The 15,272-nt window shown below is 43.9% G+C and overlaps 1 protein-coding gene across 2 annotated transcripts in view; it reads right to left on the bottom strand.

Moving 5' to 3' along the window:
* Positions 1–15,272, bottom strand: part of MTHFD1L (methylenetetrahydrofolate dehydrogenase (NADP+ dependent) 1 like) — a 181,866-nt gene that overhangs the window by 142,969 nt on the left and 23,625 nt on the right. For both annotated transcript variants that reach the window (XM_070796373.1, XM_019966947.2), the window contains exons 8-10: positions 6,941–7,052; positions 712–800; positions 337–434 (exon numbers count right to left, since the gene is read on the bottom strand). In XM_070796373.1, coding sequence (XP_070652474.1) covers positions 337–434; positions 712–800; positions 6,941–7,052 — 299 coding nt within the window. The remainder of the gene's footprint in view (positions 1–336; positions 435–711; positions 801–6,940; positions 7,053–15,272) is intronic.

Here is a 15,272-nt window from a genome sequence, read left to right as displayed (position 1 = left end):
GAAAAGCATATTCCAAAAAGTACCATATTTTGTCAAATCTAAGGTACTATTATTTTAAGAAAAAACACTACCACTGAACATGAGATACATCTTTGACAGGAAGGTGCATGCTGATTTCAGAGGTATGAAAAAAATCTACATCTTAGAATTGATAGACTATGGTAAACATGCTCACTATTATTTAATTTTGGAGGAATTAAAGGACAGAAAAAACAGTGCAGCAATTTGATTAGAGAACGCTATCTACCATCAAAGCCGTAAGACCGTGAGTTTTGCCCCCATCCAATGGATAACTTTGGGTATCTAAGGTGAGCTGATGTCAGTATAAACAAATACCTTGGTACAGGGGACAGAGGCTGAAGTTTCAAGCAGTGAAGTCTCCATCTGCGGTGCTGCTGCTCACGGAGCCATCTCCTTCCGCTGCTGACCATGTTCTTTAATAGGGGTAGGAAGGAAAGGGTGTTAGACAAGTAAAAGCTGATGGCTTACGTATCTACACTATGAAAATACCAAGCATCATTCAGGGATACTGTGTCATGGAAAGGAACAAAAGTTGCAAAATAATCCAAGTGGGCCTCAGGAGTAATTTTACTCACATGTAATTAAATGTGTAGCTTTTTCTTAAAAAAAGAAAATGTGAGATCCAAGTACTATTTTAAAAACTTTGTATTCATTAACTCAAAAATTCTCAAATAACTGGGTCAGACAAACCTGAATCCGCAGAGCAGCAGCAAGGAGACTCACATCTTCGGCGATGGGACTAATACCATGGACGCCAGAAGAAATGCATGCAGCCTTCCCTGGGGAAATAAAAAAGACTTTCAGCATAACGTCATTTGTAGCCTACTGTTTTTTCCCTGTAAAATGCCAGGATGATGAATGACATTCTCATTTTCAACCAAGGAAGTGAGCGTGTCATGGCACAGCTACAGGTAGTAGGTCAGCAGCTGGGTCCTGGCACAGCCTTGGGGCTCCCAATTGGGCCACAGATTTAGAGTTTGACGGGATTAAAATCTTGCCTCTACCTCTTACTGGCAATTGTGACTTTGGGCTCGTTAATTAATGTTGTTCAACCTTACAGACTTTTGTGAGAACTGAATGTGATATGGTATGTAAAGTGCCTGGCATATTATATGTATATTTAAACAATACATCTAAAGTCAAAGCAATTCCATGTATGATTCAGTTCAGTTCAGTCGCTCAGTCGTGCCCGACTCTTTGAGACCCCATGAACTGCAGCACGCCAGGCCTCCCTGTCCATCACCAACTCCCGAAGTTTACTCAAACTCATATGCATCAAGTCGGTGATGCCATCCAGCCATCTCATCCTCTGTCGTCCCCTTCTCCTCCTGCCCCCAATCCCTCCCAGCAACAGAGTCTTTTCCAATGAGTCAACTCTTTGCATGAGGTGGCCAAAGTACTGGAGTTTCAGCTTCAGCATCATTCCTTCCAAAGAAATCCCAGGGCTGATCTCCTTCAGAATGGACTGGTTGGATCTCCTTGCAGTGCAAGGGACTCTCAAGAGTCTTTTCCAGCACCACAGTTCAAAAGCATCAATTCTTTGGCGCTCAGCTTTCTTCACAGTCCAACTCTCACATCCATACATGACCACGGGAAAAACCATAGCCTTGACTAGATGGACCTTTGTTGGCAAAGTAATGTCTCTGCTTTTTAATATACTATCTAGGTTGGTCAAGAACGAAAAGGAAGATATAAATGCCTATAGAATAAGCCCAGGTAAAGTGCTGTGTGACAGATCAGGCTTTGTAAAATCCTTGTCCTAAAAGTGACAGAGCCGGGCTCAGAGGTAAAGAATCTATGTGCCAAGTGCAGGAGACACAGGTTCGATCTGTAGTCCCAGAAGATCCCACACGCTGTGCGTGAAGCAACTAAACCCATTTGCCACAACTGAGCCTGTGCTCCAGAGCCCTGGAACCACAACTGCTGCAGCCCATGCGCCCTAGAGCAAGCACTATGCAACAACGGAAGCCACCACAGTGAGGCGCTCGCTCTTTGCAGCTACAGAGTAGCCCCACTTGCTGCAATTAGAGGGAAGCCTGCACAGCAACAAAGACCCAGCACAGCCCAAAGGAAATAAACAAATGAAATTATTAAAAACAAACATAAAAAAAGACAGAGCCAATTCTCCATCAAAGCTGAGAAATGAGGATTTCCTTCAATGATCCAGTGGCTAAGACTCTGTGCTCCCAATGCAGGGGGCCCAGGTTCAATCCCTGGTCAGGAAGTAGATCCCGTATGCCATAACCAAGAGTTCGTGTGCCCCAACTAAAGATCCCAAGTGCTGCAACCAAATAAAATGTTTTTAAAAAAACTGAGACATTATATTTTAGGATATTAAGTTTGAGGATTACCTGGATTTCAAAATACAGAGAAGCATTTTATAAGAATTCTACTGTGGTTGGCACTTAGTTTGTGAAATGTAAACAGACAGGAAGTTTGTGAAACGTAAACAGACGTGTAAAAATGCTTTAGCCTATGCTGTTAACAGTAAGCTTTTTGAAGGAAGAGACAACCACTCTACTCTTAAATTTATCCATTTTCCTGACAGTCCTTTGCAAGAAAGAGCACATAACACGTAAGTGTTTGTGATGTTCTCTTGTCAAATGTATTAAGGGTGTAAGAAAATCATATCCCTCATGTACTGTTTAAAGAGATTAGCAACACTTCAGTTTTATACATCATATTTAGGCAAAAGCCAAGAGTCTAGAGAATGAGAAAGACCTGTTTTGTTGGAACCACTAGAGATCTGATCTAAAGGTCTTATCCAACCCCTGTGGAAAAGAAATATGCTTCCCTCATTCTTACCTCTACCTTTAAATGATGGGGAAATAAGAAAAAGTTGCATTCAATTTATAAATGGATGTTCCAGGAGTCTAATTAGGAATACCCATGTGAATGAAGATTACTTCACCTATAGAATTACACAGTGCACAATTTCACACTCTTAGCTACTGTCTAGCATACAATATGGAGAAGGAAATGGCAACCCACTCCAGTGTTCTTTGCCCGGAGAATCCCAGGGATGGGGGAGCCTGGTGGGCTGTCGTTTATGGGGTCGCACAGAGTCGGACACGACTGAAGCGACTTAGCAGAAGCAGCAGCATACAATAGAACGCAGCTAAAATCAAGTAAGAGTTTAAAAGACAACACAAAAGACACATATATCTCAAACTTTAGAAGACTCTTGTAGGAACCAACATTTCTCATTTTAAAGAAAGTCATCTGAATTTTAGTAATGCTTTAGTGTATTATTTGCTTTTCCTTCTACTATATTCCAGCCAATAAAATGAAGTATAATTTTTAAATGGGAAAAATTCTAAGATGGATATCTCAAGTTGACTGAGTCAGAAGCTATTTTTTTCTTTCCTATGGTATACTTCCAACCTTTTCTATCATAACCAGTGGGCTGCTTTTGTAGCAGGAATCAGTGCAATCTTAAAATGGAATGGACAGTTCTGAATCTGGAGAAACTGAAGCAATTAAGATGGTAACTCAGGGAATCTAGAATACACGGTTAATAAATTTCTTGGAGACCCAAAAAAGGAAATCATTACCTCACCACCCCCGCTGCCTATGTTGAGGCCAGGCCCCACCCGGAGGGCTGTCCACACTCGTAAGTCGAGCAGGGCTCTCAAACCAAATGGCTCTTTTCATTTCCCACTAACACTCCCCATTAACTCACAGCTCCTTCCTCCAGGGACAAGTCAGTGAATCCCTTTAAAAGATGGCCTTTCACTTACCATTTTTCTTACAGTAACCAAACTTGCTACAATGAGAAAATTTAAGGCTAAGGTGTTATAATAGTTTCCTTGGAAATCAGAAGGTCTCTTTTCAAATAGGAGCTGCTTTGAGACCACCCTGGGACTCTCAGCAACTCTAATTAGCCTGAGTCCTGGGATGTAGCCCCCTGTCTCCACTCTATAGAATCACGTTTGCTTCAAATGATGCTCTCTCTGAACTACTCTGACCCATTAAGTTTCTATTTTGACACTCTTCTCTGGGCCCCAGACTAGTATCTCCTTTATCTCATTTGGTACATCAGAAACTAAGTCTGAATATTAGGTACACAGTGGTTTTTGCTGAGGATGAATTTTGACCTTTAGCATGCAGAGCATTACAAAATCAGAGCCCATTTCTTTCATTTGAAATAATGTTTTAGAAAATAAAATTCTTGTACCTAGACAACTGAACCCTGCTATGGCCCTGTTTTCAATCTAAACATGAGACTCATGCCACAGAAGAGGGACCCAATCCAACAAGTTAGGTGTAATTGTTTTCCAAGCACTGCCTCTGGGCTATCAGCCATCATGAAAATCTCTCTGGGGATTACGTATTCAATAAAATGCCCCTATAGAATTACCTCATCATAAATCACCCCATCCCATCTATTTTTACAAGGGAGGGAAGGGGAACCCTGTATCATTAAGATGACCAGGAAAATTTCATTATAAAGCCCTGCCTTCACCCAATCATAAGTATATTAAACATTCTTTTCCTCTTAAGTTGAAATAAAAGCAACTTTCTCTTTAATAATGTTTGAGAAAGGTCTTTGCTTGCTTCAAGTGGAAAATTATATATAAAAGAGGGAAAAAGCCTTTCTTCAATTTATTCAGAGATTAAATTCTCATACTAATCAAAGTTGTTAAAACAAAAACTTCTGACTACTGAGAAATGAAATGCTATTATAAATAGTGCCGACTGGAAAACGTTCATCCGTTTAATCAGCATAGTGTTTTTTCCATCTTTGCCTCTGCCTCGTCAGCCCTGTTTTTTTTAGCGGAGAACAAGTTTAAGGAAATGTCTTTCTATCTGAAACTAACTTAAAACTGTAACCATAGGATAATTCTGAATCCATTTTTAGTCGCTCATTCAACACAGTATTTACTAAGCCCTTCCAATGTGTCAGCTAATATTCTGAGCACTCAAAAATCAATAAAAGTTCTACTATTGGACCAGATAAACTAAAAATAAACTGCAATCTGTCTACATCCAGAATCTTTTTTTCTTCCCCTAAAGAGAATTGTTACACCAAAATTTAATGTTTTTAAAATACCTTAAAAAAAATAATGGTCTTAAAAAAAAAAGAAACACATTAAAAATAGGGCACCATTTCAACCGTAAAACATACGCCAGCCTTCATGTAATTGTAGGGCTCACAGGATTCCAAAAGAACACTGAAGTCAACTCTCCTATCTCCAACCAGGGTTGTGCCCAAATCACCCTAAACACAAAAACTCTAATAAAAAACAGCAAGTAAACACTGTAGCAGGGAAGCATGCCTTAAAAAAATAACAATAAAGTCATAACTGACTTTCCTGATCCCACTAGGATTCTGAGCAAATTAAAACCGGGCATGGCATTGCTGGTACAGTGGTGAGCAGAGCTGCCTTCCAAAACAGTGCACGTACGCTGTGGATGAACCAAGCATTTTTTTCTTTTCAGGGAAAAAAAGTTATATCCACAAACTACATATATTTCAAAGAATTGAGTAAAGAATTGAGCATGCTTTCTATTTATTAAAAAAAGCCATTAATTCCATTCCATATTATACTGTACCTCTAATTGCTTCATTCATGTGTGTGTTTGTGAGCTGAGTACATGAGCATTCTGAAAAATTCCTGAGCATCTTCCCTTCAAAACACCCCAAACCACCTTGTGTCCTTCAGCTCCAAGGGGCTTTTAATCTGATTGGTCAATTCTGGGAGGAGTTACATTTCCTAAAGAGGAAGGTGCATTATTTCTCTTTTTGAAGAAATAGTTAAATGAATTTCAGTAAAACTTTTAGCATATTCCTTTCTTTTCTATTAAGTTTAACGCTTTTTTGGTGGAAAAATGTAAAATGGTCATCCCAAGGTGACTGAATCCGAAGTTCTATTTATTTTCTCCTTGATACTATTCTTTATATCACTGTGTTGCGAGGCTGCCTAAGCTTCAAGGTCTAGAACGCCTGTACTAGTAGAGACTCCTACTCCTTTTGGTTCAAGTTTTGACCAGCTTTGGGGGAAAAGAAAAAAAAACACCATCCTCTTGGACAGCTCAGTACAGCCCCGCATTCCCACCCCATGTTGAAATTGGGAGCCACAGGCAACAAGGAAGGGAGGTTCTGTCTTCCTCTGCCATTGTCTCTTGCATACACAGGTCATGGGACTTGAGAGGGTGGGCTGGGTGTGGTCCAAAGCTCTCACAGCCTGAGTGTCTTTCTGTGAAAAAGAAAAAGGTCAGCCGGCTGGATCAGCTCCTCCTGGCCCCCTGGGTGGGCATCCTGGCCCTGACACAGCTTCAGCTACCCTGAGAGTGACCTGATGTGATCCAGGATGTTCCTGGATCCCTGAGCAAATACCATCAAATACTGACACCCATCCCAGGACCTCTTCTGTTTCTAAGGGTGACTTTCCCAGCATTCTGAATTGACTCTGGGGCTCCAAGAAGTGCTTGAGGGGTCACTGCAAAGGGAAATTATGAACACAGGGGAGCTGGTCTCCATTCCCCTCCCTCTGGCAGCTGTGTTTTCATCTACTTTTATGTGTTGAAATCCACCTAAGATTGCTTTAGGAGAAAGCATTCTGCTGTTTTACAAAGACTGTGAGAAATACTATTCCTAGTTTACCTCACACATGTACTAACTGCCTGCTGTAGGTCACAACTGACTTGTCTGCTCGATGCTAGAGGACAGCAAGGGACATTTCAATGGGGCGGGGAGGCGGGGAGGTGGCTGCTACTGCAACTGGCATCTTGGTTGCTCTTTGCCCGACAATATGGTTCCAATATAAGTAACTGAAAAGGCGGTCACCTTAACTGTGTTCCTGTGTTGACAGTGACCACCATTTCAGGAACATACTCTTTCCAAATAAGGTTAACCTTGCTCATAGCAATCTCGCCTGTTTTGATTGTGGCCTGGCACCAATCTGAAGCCATTTACCTGATAGAAAGTCATGCGAACAGTTGAAAACAGTAGTTCCCGGTTGAATCCAAGAAAGGGGGATCTCTTCTGGCTTGGGTGAGCCCAAGACCACAATATCAGCCTCCTGTAGCTAGAAAGAAAAAAAGAAATACCACACGTGTTTTTAACTGTAGCATAAAGATGTGACGATCAGCATCAAATGCCTTCCATGTAGCAGATGACAATCGCAGTTTCAGATTGTCAGCTCCTCACTGGTGTACTGACAGAATCACTTTACTAACAAACGAACTAAGTGCAAACTGAACGTGATTATCATACCCTGGAAAGGAAGCTTTAAAAATTTCTTCCAGGTAGTCACTCCAGCATATAAACTGCATGCTGAGTTGCTTAAGTCGTGTTCAACTTTTTGCAACTCCATGGAGTATAGCCCACCAGGCTTCTTGGTCCATGGGATTCTCCAGGCATGAATACTGAAGTAGGCTGCCATTCATTTCTCTGGAGGATCTTCCTGACCCAGGGATCAAACCTGTGTCTCCCACATTGCAAATAGATTCTTTCACCACTGAGCCACCAGGGAAGCCCCAGCATAAATACTGTGTGTATTTTTAGCACTGTCACATTTTCACCACTAACTGGAATACTGAGAAAAAGGCTGAAGTCAAGGAAACAGGGAGGGCACTGCTGGGAGGAGGAGACGGTACTCGGCGCAGGGTAACACAGGCAGCATCCTGACTTAGGACAGAGATAGAGCTGGTCTAGAAAAAAAAAAAAATCGCATTTTCCTTTAGGTCCTGGTTATAGTGTCTTGTCGAACTGCTTGGCTTTGTTTTGTTTTCTTAAAGAAAAAGGTTGGAATGCAACCCCTTCTACAAAAGACATGTCTGCCCTATTTGTATTTTGATAACACAGCGCTGGAGGAACATGTCTGGTAGGACAGTTCTGAAGAAGGGTGAAACGTTAACTCTGGCGTCAACAAAGGAATGACCACCTATTCCAGCACCAAGTAAGCACCTGATGACTTCAAACTGGACCCATATGTGGAAGGACTGAGTGGAAGAAGGAATCCCAGACCCGCAGGGAAAATAGTGACAATTAAGCATGTCAGCTCTTAAATACATGCGGTGAGTGTCATTGCTGCTGCTGTTGCTGCTAAGCCGCTTCAGTTGTGTCCGACTCTGTGCGACCCCATAGATGGCAGCCCACCAGGCTCCGCCATCCCTGGGATTCTCCAGGCAAGAGCACTTGAGTGGGTTGCCATTTCCTTCTCCAATGGAAGAAAGTGAAAAGTGAAAGTGAAGTCGCTCAGTCGTGTCCGACCCTTAGCAACCCCATGGACTGCAGCCCACCAGGCTCCTCTGTCCATGGGAGTTTCCAGGCAAGAGTACGGGAGTGGGGTGCCATTGCCTTCTCCGGTGAGTGTCATTATGCCCATTTAATTGACAAGTAAACTGAGACTGAGGAGTGCAAGAATCTCAGTGGTATATCCCGTCTTCCCAGTGGCCCAGCCTTGAATTCAATACTGCTGAGGCAGAAAGAGGGAGACTGACTGCCCTCCACTTTCCAGTACTTGACAACCCTTCCATCATCGCTTTTGCCAGACTTCAACGCCCTGCAACTGACGGCAGACTCTTCAGAATCAAACAGACAGGAGCGGAAGGCAAAACACAAAAACACCCCCACTGCCACTACCCTCACACATCCATCCAAAGGCCCAGGAAGTGAGCCGGCTGCAGGGGTCCTCATCCGCTTTCAGCCTGGACATGCGGATTGCTGAGAGGCCCAGGCAGGACCAGGCCAGTGTCACAGTGCTTCAGTGCCCAAACAGCATTACAGACTCGGCTAAGGACTGTGTAACACTGGGCAAGAGGCTGCCTCAGCTAGAGTCTCAGGAATCTTGCAAACAAAACAGCCAAGATCTAGAGCAGCTCTGAGCTCCCTTGATAAAGAAGCAGGGTGAAAATTTAAACGCACATCTTGTCAAGAGCCAACAAAGCCAATCCTTACAAATTAACATCCCGGAAACACTGGTCAATCCGATCATGCAAATCGTGCTCATGCTTAGTTGCTCAGCTCTGTCTGACTCTGTGACCCCACTGACGGTAGCCCGCCAGACTCCTCTGTCCATGGGGTTTTTCTGGCAAGAATACGGGAGAGGGTTGCCATTTCTTTCTCCAGGGGATCTTCCTGACCCAGGAGTTGAACCCGCATCTCCCATCTCCTGCATTATAGGCAGATTCTTTACTCACTGAGCCATCGGGGAAGCCCAATCATGCAAATAGGGCACAGCAATTGACTGAGTACCATGAAGGAGCCCAAATGCTTTTCAGTTTTTAAGGTGCTCACTGTTTTTCAGCGTTACCCTTTATTAAGGCACAGCAATGAGTCAGTATTAACCACATTCAAAAAGAGGTCCCTACTGGAAAAACGACAACAGTGTAAACACAAATTAAGAGGTTTACACTCAATATTATCAGCAAGGAGATCAAACCCATCAATCCTAAAAGAAATCAGTGCTCAATATTCATTGGAAGGACTGATGCTGAAGCTGAAGCTCCAATACTTTGGCCACCTGATGCAAAGAACTGACTCATTAGAAAAGACCCTGATGCTGGGAAAGATTGAAGGCAGGAGGAGAAGGAAACAACAGAGGATGAGATAGTTAGGTGGCATCATCGACTTGATGGACATGAGTTTGAGCAAGCTCCGGGAGTTGGTGATGGACAGGGAAGCCTCGCGTTACAGTCCATGGGGTTGCAAAGAGTCAGACATGACTGAGCAAGTGAACTGAACTGAGTGTGTTATGGTCACGTGGGTTCTCAACAGATGGAGCTGAAAAGCGGCTAGACTTGTAGGTGCTTTTATTTTTAGGAGAAAAATGTGTCCTTATGGAAAGAGGATTTTAAATGTCTGATAAGAAAACGTATGGGATCCCTAGGTGGCACTAGTGGTAAAGAATCTGCTTGCCAATGTAGGAGATACAAGAGACCCAGGTTTGATCCCTGGATCAGGAAGGTCCCCTGGAGTAGGAAATGACAACCTGCTCCAATATACTTGCCTGGAAAATTTCATGGACAAAGAAGCCTGGCGGACTACAGTCCACAGGGCCGCAGAGAGTTGGACACAACTGAGCGACTAAGCAGCAGCAAGAAAATATATGAGTCCCTTTACCACTGCAGACAGTCAACCACAGTACGACTCGAGAGTAACGCAAATTGTTTAACACCTGTTGTAAGTGATCAGCAGACAAGAAATGCCATTTCCACGTTCAACGGTGGCCAACACAGAACATGTTAAACTATCTACAGGAAAGAAGTTAATATGGACACGACTGCAATGCTCATTTTGGAAAAAGCAAGGATCACAGGTTCACTTGAGTCCCCTAAGAGTGCTTAGTTTCCTACACGTGGTATCTTCGGTACAACCTGTTCTTTTCATTACCTATAAATCTCAGACATCTCATGCCGACCCCTTAACTGTGTACCTAGACTCAACTCGAAAGTGGGCTGTGCGAATAAGCAACTGGAGGACAGTCAATCCCCAGAGAAAAGACAAAAATCTCCTCCCACAGTCATGATTGCAATGGAGATGCTAATTTTTTCTGGAAAGGAAAAGTGCTAGATGCTTAAATCAATAAATAAGCCACAGAGGCCCAGGCAAGGTTTTTTTAATGAGCTACAATTCAAGGAGAATTATCATCTCACTGGCTGTTTCTACTTTCTTCCTCCCTAATGGGAAGGACCTCAGCCAAAGCCTGGCTTGAAACTTTACTCATAACAAAATATTGCCTTCTCTGCTGAGGCCTGAGTGGAAGCAGCTTAGAGTGTACCGCCCACTCCCCAGGCGGAAGACCAAATGTTAAAACCATCGCCAGATACAGATATGCAGGCATTTAGTGTGGAGCATGTGGGAATGCTGGAGGGTTTAGATACCATGAAAACTATTTTTCTTGAAGGTTTTCTTTTCGGGGGGGTAGAAGTAGGGATGAGAAGTCTCAGAATATGGAGGGGGAGATAGAGGACGGATAGGAGAGAGAGGACTCGAAATGTTATGCTGCTGCTGCTGAGTCGCTTCAGTCGTGTCTGACTCTGTGCGACCTCATAGACGGCAGCCCACCAGGCTCTCCTGTCCCTGGGATTCTCCAGGCAAGAACACTGGAGTGGGTTGCCATTTCCTTCTCCAATGTTATAAGGAACATCATAGTTTTGTACTTAGCAAAGGAAATGCATTTTTAAAATGGAAACTACGGGAAAGACAGCCGCACATTTCTGGCCAGAAGAGAGGGATTTATCTTCTGCTATCAACGATTTTATAAGGGCATATATGAACCTCAGGTATGGGGTTTGTATGCATACAGAAAGCTGGGATAGGTTTTAAAAGAAGAATCATGATTGAACTACCTGAGACCTAACAAACCTGCTTCTACATCCTTCAAATGTTATGGACAGAGTTCTGAAAACAAAGTTCAAAATTAAGAACATCACTTTTGAAAAAATCAGCTGGTGCTCTCTCCAGCCAACGACATGCTTCTGAATTTACACTGACTGGAGAGAATGAAAGAGACCCAGAATTCTTCAGTGAATGGACTCATTCACCTGCCGTCTCCACTTGGGTACTTCACTTGGGGCAGACACTGAGGTTGCTGAGCATCAGAAAATAAAGACCCAAGACTACAAGATTTGAGAGCTAGGATCTTCCTGATGAAGGGACAGGACAAGCCACTGAACTATGGAAAAGAAACACTCTATTTCTATGTATTTTGACCATACAGTTGGTAAAATACTTAAAAAACCGGCGAATGTTTAACATCTGGTAGGCCGCATGCAACGGCCTGGCAGCTGTCACAGTTAAGCACAGGGTGGGGTCCCCAGGGAGCGAGGGGTCCCAGGGAGGGAGGGTGGGAGGTGATCTGGCCCTTGTTCTTTCACTTTCAATGAACTGGGACACTGCGGTTAGTGTGAGCTGGTTGAGAGGCTTTATAGATCACATCATGTTCTGCACAAGAGCCTTCACAGTGCTCTGTGATGACAGCCTGGAGGCCCCATGGCTGTCTCCCGGCAAAGTCCTAACCAGAGTGAGGTGTTTTTCCTTTTTATAAAAAGTCACTTTCTTTCAATAAAGGCCGGATTCTTGAATTTGCTGGCCTTTTCTTGACAACAGATAAGCAGCTGTCAGGCTGGGCTACCCTGGCTGCCCTTGCTGCATCCACTGTGTTTTAGGACGATGATGCTGGAGGCTGGATTGAGAAGGGCTGGGGGAGCTGAGAGGGAAAGCATGGTACAGGCAGCAGGCAGAGGACACCTCTGTAGGAAGCTGGATGCCTGGAACCAAGAAAGGAACGGAGGATGGGGAAGCAGGGTAGGATTCACCAGCATCAGAGATGTAGTTAAACGCTGAGGCTTGGATAAGATCTCCGAGGGAAAGAACGGGAAGAAAAAGGTGTCTAAGGCATCCCTCAGAACTCATCTTAAATGACAAAGGAAGAGGAAGAAATGACATGACTCTGGCCATGTCTGGTCTTCCTGACCCAGGAGTCAGGGGAGGAGCACTGGGTTGTCTCAAGCAGCCTCAGGGGAAAGGGTGTTGTCAACCAGTTCCAAATGATATCCAATGGCTAAGCAAGCCAAAAGCCATTAGGAACCCTTCAGTGACTTTATTATAGAAGTGGGCATAGGCAACCATGCTTGGGCAAAATCTGCCCTCTGAGTCCAGTGTGTTCCCTCCCTATGGAGATTTCACTGAGCCAGTGAGCAGTGGTGTGCTTGAGGGCTCAGTCATGTCCGACCCTTTGCAACCCCAGGGACTGTAGCCTGCCAGGCTCCTTTGTCCATCTGTCCGTGGGATTTCCCTGGCAAGAACACTGTAGTGGGTTGCCATTTCCTCCTCCAGGGGATCTTCCCGACCCTCGGGTCAAACCCCAAAGGGTTAATAAATAACCTTCCTTTTTCTCAAAAATTCATGTCTTACCTTATCATTTAACATACTTACTGTTCAAAATATGAGAAGAGAGTATCAAAGATAGTCAGTTGTGTCCCAAATGATAGAAAAGACAGTTAATCCCTCTTCGAGTTTACTTGATTCTCACATAAATTACGATGGATGATAAAAGGAAAACGCAACCTCAAATCCAGTAATGGACATACTTTTTGAAGGATTCATCCAGAAAAATTCCCTTTCTCATACCCTAGGAAGAAATAAAACTAAAAAGCCTTATTCCTCAGCCTTACTTTTTAGTTTTATTTCTTCCTAGGGTGTGAGAAAGGGAATTTTTCTGGATGAATGTCAAAGTATGTCCATTACTGGATTTGAGGTTGCGTTTTCCTTTTATCATCCATAGTAATTTATGTGAGAATCAAGTAAACTCGAAGAGGGATTAACTGTCTTTTCTCTCATCTGGGACACAAAAAAGGCTGAGAAAGAGAGAGCGTGTGCTCACACCTGTGTGTGTGTATTTGTGATGAGAGATAATGTGATATGATAGAGACACAGAAGCATATAGCACAAAAATGTGTAAGAGCTCAAGTTATGGTTCCCAGATCCACAGGAAGTGAGCCTCGCTTCAGAGGCAGAAGAGCCTTGTGATCTATGCTTATTCTGCGTTGTTAATTCGAACTGACAGTGGGTAATTCAGCACTGCATTTCCTGCCACACTTGCGCTTTCTGATTCTGAACCCTGGGATGCACATTAACAGATTCCTGCATGCCACTTCCCTGGAGTAACTCTCTGGCCTCAGCTGCCTCCTCTGAGAAGTGAAGAAACTGCACTTAGAGAGGAACTGAGGTGCAGAGGGAAGAGCCAACGGGGCGGGGGGGCCGGGGGGGGCGGTGGTTTCAAGACCTGGATTCAAGTCCAGGCTGTGCTCTTGTCATCGATGACCAGGGTCAAGGCACTGCACAAAACACCTTATTTTCAGGGTGTAACGCTAATAAGAAAATACATGAAAAGGCTTTGAAAAATGAAATCTGTACACAAACATAAGGTGTTCTATCATTACAGACTAACTGCGTGCGTGTGTGCTAAGTCGCTTCAGTTATGTCTGACTCTGCAACTCTATGGACTGTGGCCCTTGGGGCTCCTCTGTCCATGGGATTCTCCAGGCAAGAATACTGGAGTGGGTTGCCATGTCCTCCTCCAGGGGATCTTCCCAACCCAGGGAAAGAAACCAAGTCTCTTAAATCTCCTGCACTGGCAGGAGGGTTCTTTACCACTAGGGCCACTTGGCAAGACTCATAGACTATGCAAAGACCTACCCATTGGAGTATTCTAATTCTACACCCTTAGGAAGCATTTATGCTGGAAGAGTGAAAGATGGAGCCAGGCTCTGCTGATGGTGTGGACAGGCAAGCAAGGATGATCCACAGGCAGACAGGAGGTGATGCCACTGGCCTGTTCCCTGCAGAGACACAGCCTGGAGCCCTTGTCCTTTTATGCAACACACGCCTTGAACCATCTGAGACTTTATATGCCCCCTCCGGATCTTATGCCAAGTTTCAATAGATTCTCCCACTGATCCTTTTCTCAACACTGCTAAATATAAATGGCCTAATTTGGGGGCTTTTCAAAAGTTCTATTCACTGTCCTCTCTGGTGTTAATAAGTAACGCAATGTTTAGACAGAAGCAAGAGTGAGAAGAAAGGGAGCTGACATCCAAAGGTGTTTTTCAATCCATTAATAGTGAACACAGAAATTCAGGGGCCTACATTATCTAGGTCACTTCATCACACGTTACTCAATAGCCTCAGTATTTACTTGGCACAAGATCTGTGCCACCCTGGGGTCAGTGTTATCTCCTCCACTCACCCATTACACAGGGCTAGAGTCAGGGGAGGGACTCACATCAATAAGGCTGGAGTGTGAATCCATACACCTGACCAGGGTGGCCCCCACCCTCCCCTCTCGAAAGGGTAGACACATCCCTCCTGGAGAGTGAGCCTGCAAGGGTGGTGACAAGCTTAAAGCTCAGGGAAGAAATGGCTTCTTTTTCTTAGGAAGCTATCTGTGGGATTAGTAAGAGTGGGGATAAAAAAATGTTGAACCTAACCCAAGTCAAATGTCTTGGACCTTGGTCCCTCTGATGTTCCCCAGCCCAAGCTGTTGGATCCTTTGGGGTTTCAAAGATTATCAGACATTAGGAAATTTCTCCGGTGGTCCAGTGGTTAAGACTCTACACTTCCAAAGCAGAGGGCACACAGGTCTGATTGCTGGTTGGGAAACGAAGTTCCCTTATGCTGTGGGGTATTTAAATAAACATTAAACTTGGAAGGTCCTTTTAAAGATTGGGTTTTGGGACTATCTGGAATAAGAGCTGACATGAGATAATGGCTAAAAATTATACTGCCACCGCTAATGATT

This window comes from Bos indicus, chromosome 9 (genome assembly GCF_029378745.1).
Source record: "Bos indicus isolate NIAB-ARS_2022 breed Sahiwal x Tharparkar chromosome 9, NIAB-ARS_B.indTharparkar_mat_pri_1.0, whole genome shotgun sequence".
NCBI lineage: Eukaryota > Metazoa > Chordata > Mammalia > Artiodactyla > Bovidae > Bos > Bos indicus.
Note: the sequence above shows the minus strand (reverse complement) of the source record. Positions and strands in the feature narration are given on the sequence as shown.